The 13,641-nt window shown below is 39.1% G+C and overlaps 1 protein-coding gene across 4 annotated transcripts in view; it reads right to left on the bottom strand.

Annotated features, from left to right (window-relative positions):
• LOC127645476 (low-density lipoprotein receptor-related protein 8-like) overlaps positions 1-13,641 on the bottom strand; it is a 129,605-nt gene that overhangs the window by 32,178 nt on the left and 83,786 nt on the right. For all 4 annotated transcript variants that reach the window (XM_052129107.1, XM_052129104.1, XM_052129106.1 and 1 more), the window contains exons 8-13: positions 7,646-7,765; positions 6,865-6,990; positions 3,946-4,117; positions 1,754-1,981; positions 743-861; positions 477-616 (exon numbers count right to left, since the gene is read on the bottom strand). In XM_052129107.1, coding sequence (XP_051985067.1) covers positions 477-616; positions 743-861; positions 1,754-1,981; positions 3,946-4,117; positions 6,865-6,990; positions 7,646-7,765 — 905 coding nt within the window. The remainder of the gene's footprint in view (positions 1-476; positions 617-742; positions 862-1,753; positions 1,982-3,945; positions 4,118-6,864; positions 6,991-7,645; positions 7,766-13,641) is intronic.

The following is a 13,641-nucleotide window of genomic DNA, read 5'->3' as shown; positions in this document are numbered from 1 at the left end:
TATGTTGTATTTGTGGTTATTTTGATTTGTTTAATTTTAAAATGTTTGTATGTCTCATTTCCTCTGCTTAAACAATTATAAATATTGTTATCAGCCACCTTGCTATCTAGATATCAGCCCTAACTGGGCATGAGTGAAATGAGCAGAGCCCTGTAGTTGTGTGTGGTGGTTTTAGTTAAAGTGCTGGTGACTGCCCTGGGGAGCAGGGAACACTGCAATAATAAAATATACACAAACACAGACTAACCAGTGTAAACCACAGACAAGTTAACACACACATATATCCAATACACAGAGAAAACAGAAACACGTGGCTCCAGGGTCACTACAGGAGACAAATCGATGTGAAGAGAGGATGAGAAGAATAGCTATATAATAAAACTCCCTCATGAAACAAGACATGACAGAATGATAAGCAACAGTGTTGTTAGATGTTCTGTTAATCTTCTGAGAGTAGACCAGGAATACACACTCACCTCGAACACAGCGAGGGCATAAGGATGGCCGAGTCTCTCGGTGGAGGATAAGATGACTCTGCGATGGGCCCCGTTTAAATCTACGCTGGAGATCAGGTGCAGCTTGGAGTCCACCCAGTACAAGCGCTTACCAACAACATCTACATTCACAGAGATATGACAGAACATTTAAGTAGCCGGGACACTGAAGATCACACAAAGGTTTGCATAAAGAGTGCTTGAAGCTCAAATGTTTACAATGAGGCAATAACCAGAATTTCTTTTACCTAGAGTGATTCCATTGGGCCACTCAATGTCTTCAGACACCAACACCTGTCGATCCACACCATTCATGCCAGCTTTCTCAATCTTGGCCTGAATGCCCCAGTCAGACCAGTATATGAACCTGCGAATGCAAAGCAGTCAACAGAAAACACAACACTGTTCAGTTTAAACAGACATGTAAAAATAAATAAATACATTTCTGGATAACAAGCTGTTTCTGTACAGTGACTAGAAAATGTCTTAAAAGTAGAATTATCAGGCTTGAGAAGATTGATAACATTAAATAAGCAAGGCAGTGACACAAAGAGATAGGAAGGTCAAATAAAAGACATGTCCTTATAACATTACGATGCAATATGCCCAGAGTTCATTCAAGGACCGACTGATGCATGTACTGTACACGCAAAAACATCAAGAGCTGGCTGATTTCCAGGCAATTTCTGGAAGTGTGCACAGATTTTTATCAGTCCATCTAGAAACAAAGTCTTGTTTACAAGGTACTAGACAGCTAGAATGAGAGCTAGCCTTCTCAAGCAGAACTAATCAATGGATTAACCAAAGTTTTTAAGGTTTGTTGCATCAATTCTTTGAAATATATACAGAGTTTTGTTTGTGGCACTTAGTAGCAAATAAACTAATGTCATTATCCATGCATAATTTTTTTTTCTGTTTTATTTGCTGAGTTGTGCAATACTAAAGCCGCAGTAATATTTTAAATTCAGCATTTTCTGACGTCTCTTCACCTCCCATGGCCTTATAGGATAGTAAAGTGTCCAGTGGATGGCCGCACAATTCAGAATCTCGGCGGATGAATTAGATAATCTTGATTTTTCTTGCCAACTATTTTTGATGCTGAGATTACTGAAATCCTACTCAATCCTACTCACATGTATTGCTTTTTGCATACTATAGTAGGGAAATACATATATATTTGCCTATGGGGATTGTGTCATGCTGTGCGACAGTTTTGCGATAAGATTGTTTGATGGGTTATCTAAAAAATGCACGCTCACCCTCGCTCTGGATCAACAGCGATGGCCCGCGGCTCACTCAATTCGGTGCTGATCAGCACGCGTCTCTTGCTGCCATCCGAAGAGGCCACAGAGATAGTTCTGTCACCCGAGTCAGTCCAGTAGAGGTTGTGCTGGACCCAATCCAGAGCTAGACCCTCAGGGGAGTGCAGATCTGAGTCGATCAGAGTAATGTGCCGAGACGGGTCACTCGCCTCATGGATGTACGCACTGTAGAGAGATGGAGAATAAGTGATGCGATAAAGCATAACATTTTAAATTCCTTCCACATTTAAAGGGCCGTTCACACTGACAATGATTTGTAGTGATAAATGCGACATTAAGTTTCATTTTAATGAAAGTTGGCAATCTGAGGTGACAAAGACCACTGGCGATGCAACTAAATTGACAAAAAACAACAAAGTGATTAAATATCAATATCATATCAGAGACTGTTGGTGATAAAGACTGCAATAAAGTTGAGCAGACTTTTATTTTTGCAAATAAGCAATGATGCAATGCACCGAATACCTCAACTATTTGATGGTTGCAACTATTCGAAGGAATTCCTAATAAACGATTCGATGGTATCAACTATACAATGGCATTCCTACTCAACTATCCATAGGTATCAACAATTCAATGGAATTCCTACTCAACTATTCCATGGTATCAACTATTCAGTGACATTCCTACTCATCCATTCGATGATATAAAATATTCAATGGCAATCCTACTCAACTATTTGATGGTATCAACTATTCAGTGTAATTCCTTCTCAGCTATTCAATGGTATCAACTAGGCGTGTGCTGCGAAGCCATTATCTGTATTTGTATTTGTATCTGTATCTGTTCATGTGACAAATTTATCTGTATCTGTCTCTGTATTCAGATAGAACCAGGAGTGGTTGCGGCTTAAAACGACGTGCGTAAAAACTAAAGGAACTGCCCATTTTTAAATGTTTTCTTACATTTATAGTTTCTATTAATAAAATATGCCTTGCATATGCCTAATAAAAGCCTTGTAATAGCATAATAATAATAATTATTATTATTATGATTATGATTATTATTATACAATAATTAAAAAAATTATTGTATAATAATTTTTTCTTACCAAATGAAACTGAATTTGTAGGCTACATTAACTGTGGAATATGTTGTTAACCGTTTTTCCTGGTATTTCAGATATGAATATCTGCATGAAACAGAATTTTAATTTGTCTCTTCATGAATAATAACATTATTCTGGAGGCAAGATGTGTCAAGAAAAATATGAAATGTCAAGCACACATTTTGAAGTGAATAATAAATACAAATTGAAACATTAAAAGAAATGAAAATAAAATCTATATAGCCTACAAACAGGAGAAAATTTAAAGAAGATAAAAATAAAAAAAATAAAAAAAAGACAACAAATGTTTTAGTTTCTTCGTTTTACACAAGGGGAAATATTCAAAATAGATAAATACTCTATTGATTTAAACTTTTTTTTTTTCTCTGAATGAACCAGATCATTTTCTTAATCGCTGATGTGAATATAAATGTGGTCAACTTTAAGAGACAGATAGACAATCATCATTTCAGGTCAGGAATTTAACATTGTGCTCAGGTTTAGCTATAAATACATTAGAATCACGTGTGAAATGTGTGATACATTAACATAGACATTTGAAGGTGTGGAAAGTGTACATGATGTCGTATCTTAATGTTACACTTGATAAGCTCCAAACGTGCACAATTAACAGAGACTGCAAATGGAGTCAAGACTGAGCACATTCGATTTGAAATCACAACATTCGCATTTTCATTAATAAGGTTTACACTTTAGATACTAGGAACATCCCTAGTATCAACTAATGAATGGCATTTTGACTCAACTATTCGATTGTATAAAATATTCAATGGCTATTTAAATGATTTAAAGACAGGGCCAGACCTAGATACTGCAAGAAGATCAAAACTTCTCCTACATTACCATTCAAGTTACTACTAGTAAAACACCAGTTCGAGTACGTAAAAGGAATAGTTAATCCAAAATTAAAATAATTTACTCGTGGTTTCCAATTCTTTCTTTGTTGGATGCAACACAAAAAGAGAAACCGTGAAGATTGTAAAGGCCACTCTTGTTCATATAATAAAAGTGAAACATATTTACAGCATAATAACAAAAGTAAAGGTCAAGATGAGGTCACCTGAATATTTTGCGTTGAAAACGGTCACACCAGAACATGCGGTTGGTGGCCACGTCTATATCGATGGCAACAGCGTTCTTCTGAGTAGGAACCACCTGCGTGTAGTCCCTCTTCACAAGGTCAATACGCCTGATCTCATGCCTGTTTGTGAACATCAGGTAAGGGCTTTTTCCTAAATGTAGAAATAAAGACAGGTGACATCATAAGGAGTTAGCAGATAATTTTCACTTGAAGCTGAAAAAGACTTTATTCTTCAGCCAGCTGTTCTTACAGTTACTTCTTGGAGTTGAAAGGAATGTTTTGGGGTTGTATATAGGTTACCAGAAAGTGATGTAACATCATGGTTACCGTTGTAACCTCCGTTCCCCGAGGGAAGGAATGAGACGTCGAATGAAGTGACAAAAGGGGTCTTCCTGGGACACCAAACGTACCTCTGGACCTGAGAAAAGGCCAATGTCAAGTTGGCAGACAGAATTTGCATGCCCCGCCCCGGACATATGGGTATAAAGGGAAGCGGGGCAGCGAGTGTCAGGGGGCCATACCATGAGAAATACATCACGGGGAGTTTGCCTGAAAAGGGAACTAAGCCCGTGGAGCCCAACCCCAGTACAGAGCACCTGTGACTCATAGTGTGTCTGGACGCGAATTGCTCCGCTGAATTTGCAGGACAGAAGTCTAGGGAGGAGAACATCCAGGGAGCGATGCTTAGTAGCTAACCTGGGTTAGAAGGCGCACTGGATCAACTTGGTGAAGGGCGCTGTGTGCAAGCGGAACACCCGGTTGGTTGTGCCGCGTTGCCAAGTTCATCCGGCTCGGACCTGACAAAACACTGACGAGACCGACTCAACCCTGAGATTGTAAAATCTGGCAAAGGTATTGGGTGTTGCCCAGCCTGCTGCTGTGCAGATGTCTGCTAAGGAGTGGTCCAGTGCCCACGAGGATGCCACACTTCTCGTAGAGTGTGCTTGAACCCGCAAAGGGGCGGGCACGGCCTGGGTGTGATAAGCTAAGGAAATAGCATCAAAGACCCAGTGAGCTAACCTCTATTTGGAGACGGCATTCCCTTTCCGCCGTCATATTTGGTGCCAGATACCACAAGACATCTTCAGAGGTCTTGTGGATTCCATGCCTCAATGGGTCAGAGCTGTTTTGGCACAACAAGGGGGACCTAAAAAATATTAGGCTGGTGGTCTACTTTACAAATGAATAGCCAAGTGTGGGATCAAACATGAGATTCCTAAAAGCGTGAACAGCTGAAATTAATGCAGAAAATTATGATTTATAATAGGCTCATTAATTATCATGTCAGAAGGCTTATTAAGTCTTATTTAATACATTAAAGGGGATGCCTCAAAAGATCTCCTTTTGCACCAAAAACAATCATAATTTAGATTTTAATGACCATCTTTTTTTTGTGTGTGTGCATTTAAGACTTTTATTTTAACGGCCTCTTCATATGTGAAATGAATGTGGTCTAATATAGTTTTGTCCAGCCAGGTCTAATAAAAATTACATGACTGTGACAACATTTTAGCAAAATGATGTTACTCATATCAGTGAACAAATTTCAGCCATGTAACTCAAGCTGATAGGTTCTTTGACTTGTAATCTGTTAGCCAGTCGATTTGCTCACATGTGACATGTTATTCCAACCGGCTTGCATGCCGGAAGCTGATTGGTCCTCTGACTTGTTATCAGCTAGCCAATCAACTTGCTCCTCTCTTGTCTAACATTAAATGGCTCAGTATTGGAGTTAAGCTGGTTTCTTCTGCAGCACGCTGGAGAGTTTTCTCTCTGAAACCCAACTCCACTCCAGCTCCAAAGGTCACAAAATGTTGCTTTGGCAAAAAATTCAGCATTTGAATTATCCATCAATGCTTTTAAAAATTGCTAAAAGACAGATCATTTTCAGTTACCACAGCCTCTGATGATGTAATATGCAAGTAGCAGATTTCTATCACATTTAACTGCAAGGTGTAAATGCAATCCAGCTCAAGAATATCCACCAACTATCCTTTAGGTGATGCGTCAAATTGCATGCTCTTCAGGACTTCTACCATGTTCCTTTGCATCGCAAGTGTAACACTCTCTCAGTTGAGTTACAATCCATCTTGATCATGCTTGAACAAGTCAAGCGCTTTAGTAAAAGTGTTTATATGTCATAAGATAGCATTGTGAGAGCAACAGGGTGAAAGGTAAGTGTTTATGAACTGATGATCTGGTGTTTTACTCATGATTTGAGTGTGGAAGAATAAAAGTAATTGATGTTGAAGTGCCTCTAGTGTTCATTTCACCAGGAAACTGCCGCGATAAGTACAATGAGTCAATTTAAAATCATTTTGCAGAAATGTAGGAATAGTAACATGATTCTATGAGACTAGGTTGGTTTTATCTCATTAATTGAATTATATTTATCTCCCCCCATCCTTCAATAAAAACCTCTGCCAACTCTGCATTACATTGCGACAAAATACAATCCACTCTGAAATGAGCAGCACAAACAGTATTGCTCAGTCTGAAATATTTGGGGTCCTTGTTAAAAATAACCTCTGGCTGTTTGTATGTAACGTTGGGAATGGTCAGAAATATTATCAGGTGCTACACACAGTGTGGAACAGCAGCAGGTTTGATTCACTTGTTTGGGTTTTCTCATATCAAAAATCCAATGATTTTAGAACAAACCATTTCTGCACATTAGCTCCATAAATGCTCTTTTTTTGGATTGAGGATGAAGTTGTGAGCTCTGAAAGTTACAGTATGCTTTCATAGAACAATTAACATGTTTATCTAAACAAAGAACTTTGTCTGAACTGTCAGAACTGTGTCTGTAAAGGCTGGAATAAATGGGAAATACTGCAATTAAGATATTTTATTTTTCAAAAGATATTAAAGATATTTACTTCAAAAAAGATGTCTTACCCTCTGCTTTGCAAGTCTTGCTCACAGGGTCCATCTCATAGCCTGGGTGACACTCACACTTGAAATCCCCTTTAAGATTAATGCAGATCTGACTGCACGCATCAGGGTTCTCACACTCATCAATGTCTGTGGAGGAAACCGACATGCTCACTCTCTCAAAATGGTAAAATGACTGGAAATGATTGGCACAGATGAACAACACAGTCTGTTCTTAACAACTAAATCATGTTCAGCAGTGTGGATGGGCGTAATTGGATCCAGATTGGATACTTCAGTTAACTCATACAACATGCAGTAGTAATACTGGTATAAGATATTCAGTGGCCCAAAAATGTATTTGGACACTTTCTGGTTGTCAAACATTAGTGGAACATGCCAATGGTTAATTTGATGAACTACATCTGGGGTTCCTCTGCTAGTACACCTGTGTGAACTTGAAAGAAACTTAATACATCAACTTAATGACTATGTAATCAGTTATTGCAGAAATGGCTCAAAACAGTAAGTTCTGAAAAAGGGTCTAACATCATTTTTTGTTTTTGCAGATGCCACATATATATGCAATTAAATGCATACACTTTACATGTAGCTTATGTGTTCAAAAGTGTCCAAATACTTTTTGGGCCACTGTATATCACATTTTAAATGTAGACATCCTTGTTCTTGCTCAGTACAACCTTCAATTGTCTCAGTTTCATTTCTACTGTTTATGTAAACAGACATAATCATCTTTTGATCATTTAATCTGCTGAAGTTGAAATGTACTTGAATTAGGCCTGACCTCCACATGTCCTTTTGTCCAGCAGCTTGTATCCAGTGGGACACTGGCACTCATATCCAATGGGCCGATCCACACAGATATGTGAGCAGCCACCGTTGTTGAGCAAACATTCATTTAAGCCTGTGAGAAACAAAGAGAGAAAGAGAAAGCAATCAGCAAACCAGATAACCTGAGAGTCCAAGGTTTAAAATAAATATATATATCATTGTCTGGTTATTCCTATACATATATATACACATATACATATGTGAATAACCAGACAATGAAAATTTCACTTATAACCATCTTGAGTGTTTTGTTAAAGTGTTGCATTGTTTTGTTTATTAACCACAATAACAAATTGCGATTAAGGGCTTAAGTGAACAAGTATACTGTGGACAAAATTTTAACAAGGCACAATAGAGATGTACACTGTGTGAGGGCCAGGAACAAGCAATGTGTTTTCTCAATTGTTTTCTCTCCCACCCTCTCACAGAGTTATGTTTGTGGACCAGGTGTTCTTTCTAACTCTCTGCGTTCATTAGAAGGCATTGGCATTTTGACAATATCCAGGGAAATGAACCAATTGGGGCAGAGTCACGACGCTTGGAGCTAGCCATATGTCCGATGAACAGAAGAGCCTTCTGGATCACAGGGGAAGTGAGCATTAAGACAGGGTTATGAGCACTTTCTCTGGAGATGGCCATTACTGCTGCATGTGGGTGAACATGACATTTGAGTGAGGATGATAAGGATACAGGCTTGATGAAAGGTGAGTTATGTACACAAACTCACCAGGGCCTCTAAGACATCCCCAACAGGTCTTCATCTCTCTTTAATGTTAATGAACACTTCAAGACTATGGGTAGCATTTCTTCTATTCATCAGAGGAAGCGAGTGATAAATCAGGCAAATCTGCCCCAGATAGTGCAGAGATATATGAATGTAACAATGAATAAAAACTGTATAAATTCTGATGCATTTTCAACTGTTCACCAGTGGCCTCTCTATACACCATCATCTTACACAACTTCTTTGGTTCTAACCAATAAAAATGCACCCTAAATTTCCCCCCAAAACGGAACTCAAATGTAATCCACAAAAGGCCATCATGAGAAAATGCTTTCACCACATCCTGTTTAAATTTCAACTTAAAAAGTAAAATAGAAAAGTAGGTTTTTAAATTTTCTGAAGAAAATGTTAGGGGTGCTTGCCTGGACAAAACGGTGTTGTTGCTGGTTGACAGTAAGTTGCTACAGAATGTAGTTTATCTAAAGCTGTCGATTTAACATGTTTATTCAGTGCGTTTAATTAGATAAAAAAGGAATGTCAATAATCAAGCCCTCTGACCATATGTGAATACCGTAATAGGGAATTTTCTAACCAGTAAAGCAATTTAAAGGTGCACTGAGACATTTTATTTAAGTATGTCGAAGTGGCTTACATTGGCTTGAACTGACACCTAGTGGTCTGGAAGCTGCATTATTCAAACATTACTTTTCAGTTACCAATGACATTGTAGATATTTACTATGCACTGTAAGCCAGGATTCATTTAATCCATGAATGAAAGTGTCCAATAACAGGGCAGTAACTGAGATTAAGCAAGTAGTATTCGGCTGGTCATGTGATCCTAACATGGCTGCACCCATGACTGCACCCTGCCCATGTAGAATAAAAGAGCTTTTATAAAGTCACTGATATGACTGAACTCTTCACCTAAGTACTTCCTTATATGACCATATTATATGTACATATGTATATATACACCAGTCTTTATGTTATGCTTAGTCACTTGGCGCCTCAGAGACAGAGACTCTGAGTTGCTTTGTCATGGCCTAAACACACACACACACACACACACACACACACACACACACACACACACACACACACACACACACACACACACACACACACACACACACCAGCAGAATCATAGTCAACAACTCTCATTGTAAAATGTCATTCTAATTCTAAAGGATTAATATTCAAAATCTAAATATCCTAAATGGCATGTAATTGGAAACATAATCAATAAATGAATTTCTTTCACACTGTGGACTGTAGGCCAGTGATAGACTTCTGTTCAATGTTATGGGGGAAAAAAGAAAGAAAAAACAAACAATGTATTAACTTCTAAATCCACTTTTTGTGTTCACTAATCCTCATCTGCCACAATAATGTAATTCTGAATTCGAATTATTCTGAATATATATATATATATATATATATATATATATATATATATATATATATATATATATATACCGTATATATAAAGCAGCCAATAAATGCCCAACATAGATGGGAACTCCTTCAATATTGTTTAAAAAGCATCTCATGGTGATTCCTCAAGAAGATGGTTGAGAAAATGTCAAGAGTACATGATTTTGTTTAGTTATAACATAATTCCCATAGTTCAATTTATGTTATTCCATAGTTTTGATGTTTACTATTATTCTAAAATGTGAAGGAAATAAATTATAATAAAGAATTCAAAACATTTGACCAGTAGTGCATCAACAGAGGATACAAAATTATTTTTGTGGAGTTTAATCTGACCTTCTCTAAAAAAAATAAAACAGCGGTCGATGGGGCCGTATTGAATATTAAAAAATAAAGAATAAAGAAGATACAAAAATAAAATATGTTACAATGAAATACGGTAGAGGCTAATGTTAAATGAAAATGCAAACATGGCATTAACCTACCATATGCTTCAGCATAATTCACCTTTATACATGCTTATATCATTCACAGCATTTTATGTATTTTTAACCAGGCTTTAAAGGTGGAGTAAGTCATTTGAATATAATAAACTTTTTGTCAAATTCCATGAATATCTCTTCATGGTCCAATAGCTGTCCGTTCTGTAGGTGCGCTGAAAAAAATATGGTGATTGTACACTCCTGGCTCTGTAAATGGGAAAATAAACAAAGTGGATCAGACCGATCCACACAACACTGTTCCATCCAACCACCAACAGGGGGCAGTTCATGCTCATGCACAGGATGGGGGGAAGAGAAGGGGAGGGGAGATGGGGGAAATGTGGCAGTGAGCAATAGGGAAATCCATTTGAAGATGAAGAGGGACAGAGGGACTAGAGGGACTTAAACGTATGTTGGAGTGTGTGTGTTACATTGTTTTGACATTGTTTGTCCCAAGGTTTTCACTGCTAGATTTAGAGTTTTTTTGTCCAGTGTGTGTAAAACTATCATTGTTTTTAGTGTCTATAAACAGTGCCTCACTTGAGTTAGAATATTATTTATTGTGCGACCCTCAGTTTTGGATGCCCATGTGACTAGCTTTGTTGTGCTAAGTAGCATCAAGGCGTGTATATATTTGACGTGAATGCTGACGTGCCCTTGTGAAAAACCCTCCTCATGTGAAGACCAGCGAGTCTACCTGTGCGGGTCCACCGAGCAAGGACACAAGGCGCAACTCACCATAGCACTTAAGTATCTTAAGTATAATTGTATCTGTTTTCTTATTTTCCTTCTACATACTAACATGTCTACTTCACGAATAACATATGCCTACAAGCACATCCTTTTTATCTGTTACAGATAGTTTACACAATATAAACGCAAGACAAAATGCAACCCACACCACCTACGGCCACTTTGCACTTCAGCACCTGCTCCGCTCTCTTTCTCAGTGGGATTCTGGAATTGCCAGTCAGCTGTGAACAAAGCTGACTTAATTCCAGCCTTTGCTACGCTGTCCACCATCAGCATCATTGCACTGACAGAAACATGGATATGTCTAGAGGATACAGCAACACCTGCTGCTCTCTCCAACATCTTCTCCTTCTTTCACACCCTTCGACACACCGGTAGGGGAACAGGTTTGCTCATTGCAAACAACTGGACTTTGTATGTATGTAACAATACTTCTTTTGAATTCCATGCTATTACTACAATGCAACCCACAAAAATACATGATGTTGTCATCTATCGCCCTCCAGGTCAGCTGGCAACATTTCTCGAGGAGTTGGATGTCCTGCTGTCCTCCTTCCCGGAGGACGGTAGGCTACTTGTGGTTCTTGGTGATTTCAACATACACCAAGACAAGCCCCCAGGCCACTGAACTTCATGCTCTTCTGGCCTCGTTTGACTTGGAAAGACTAATCACTACTGCAACTCACATATTTGGTAACCAGCTGGACTTAATTTTTACACGTAACTGTACCAACTTAAATATTCTTGTTACTCCTTTACATGTCTCTGGTCACTACTATGTTCAATTCAATATGACTCTCCATCTACATTAAAACATACTCCACCTTTTGTTTACTTTCACCGTGATCTCCATTCTCTTTCACCCTAATGCTTTTCCACTGCTGTCTCTACCTGTCTTCCCACACAAAATGTATTTTCCACCCTGGATGTAAAAACTGTCACAAACACACTAAGCTCTACTTTAACAACCTGTCTAGACAGCATCTGTCCTCTTTCTGGAGATGGCAGAAATCTAAAGATCCAGCAGATCTAGGTAAGTATCAGTCTCTGCTTGCAACTTTTTCAGAAAACGTTAATGGCAAAAATGTCCTATTGCCACAACAACATCTACAGCACCACAGACACTCGCAACTTGTTTAGAACATTCAGCACACTTCTCTGTCCTCCCCCTCCACCGCCTGACACATCACTGATAGCAGATGTCTTCACCATATTTTTACTAATAAGGTTACAGATATTAGCAATACATTCACAGCACCACACCCTGTCAAACACTCGCCTCCTGTATGCAAGTCTTCTGTCTCTATGTTCTCTCCTCTGACTGCCACTGAGGTCTCTAAACTCATCCTCTCCAACCACCCCACCACCTGTTCCCTTGACCCCATACCTTCTCACCTTATCCAGGCCATCTCTCCGTCCATCCTACCTGCACTCACACACACACAATTAACACTTCTCTACTTACAGGCACATTTCCCACTACATTTAAGCAGGCTCGAGTAACCCCGCTGCTGAAAAAACTCCACACAAGTAGAACACTACAGATCAGTTTCTCTCATCCCATTCATGGCAAAAACACTTGAAAGGGCAGTTTTCAATCAAATCTCCGCCTAGCTCTCACAGAACAAGCTGCTGGATGACAATCAGTCAGGCTTCAAAAGTGGACAATCCACCGAGACTTCCCTGCTGTCAGTCGCTGTGACAGACGAAAGCTGAATCCAGATCATCCATCCTGATTATGCTGGACCATTCTGCAGTCTTAGACACAGTCAACCATCAGATCTTACTCTCCACCCTCTCTTCACTGGGCATCACAGGAGCTGTGCTTGACTGGTTTAATTCCTATCTCTCAGGTAGGTCCTTCAAGTTAGAATGGTTAGTTGTCCAAGCCACATCAATTTCTTACTTGGGTACCTCAGGGCTCAGTGCTTGGGCCACTTCTCTTCTCTATATACACAACATCACTGGGACCCATCATTCAGGCACATGATGACATGCAGCTCTACTTGTCTTTCCAGCCCAATGACAACACAGTGACTGCTCGAATCTCTGCTTGTTTGGCAGCCATCTCGGCCTAGATGAAGGAACACCACCTGCAAATTAACCCAGCCAAGACTGAACTCCTTGTCTTCCCAGCCAACTCTGCTGTTGAACACAACATCACCGTGCAGCTGAGTTCAACTACATTAACACCTTCCAAAATGGTCAGAAACCTAGGGGTAACCAATGATAACAATTTAAATTTCACAGACCACATCTGAAAGACTGCAAGATCATGCAAATTTACACTTTACATTATCAGGAAGATAAGACCCTTCCTCTCTGAACATGCGAAACAACTTCCTTTTCAGTGACTTGTCATAACTAGACTGGACTACTGTAACGCTCTCATTGCAGGCCTTCCTGCAAGTGCAACTAGACCTCTGAAAATGATCCAGTATGCCAGAATCTGGTCTATAATGAACCAAAGAGAGCACATGTTACACCACTCCTTGTCTCTCTTCACTGGCTGCTGGTTGAAACATGTATCAAATTCAAGGTTCTGATGCTGCCA

The sequence above is a fragment of the Xyrauchen texanus genome, chromosome 6 (assembly GCF_025860055.1).
Source record: "Xyrauchen texanus isolate HMW12.3.18 chromosome 6, RBS_HiC_50CHRs, whole genome shotgun sequence".
Lineage (NCBI taxonomy): Eukaryota > Metazoa > Chordata > Actinopteri > Cypriniformes > Catostomidae > Xyrauchen > Xyrauchen texanus.
Note: the sequence above shows the minus strand (reverse complement) of the source record. Positions and strands in the feature narration are given on the sequence as shown.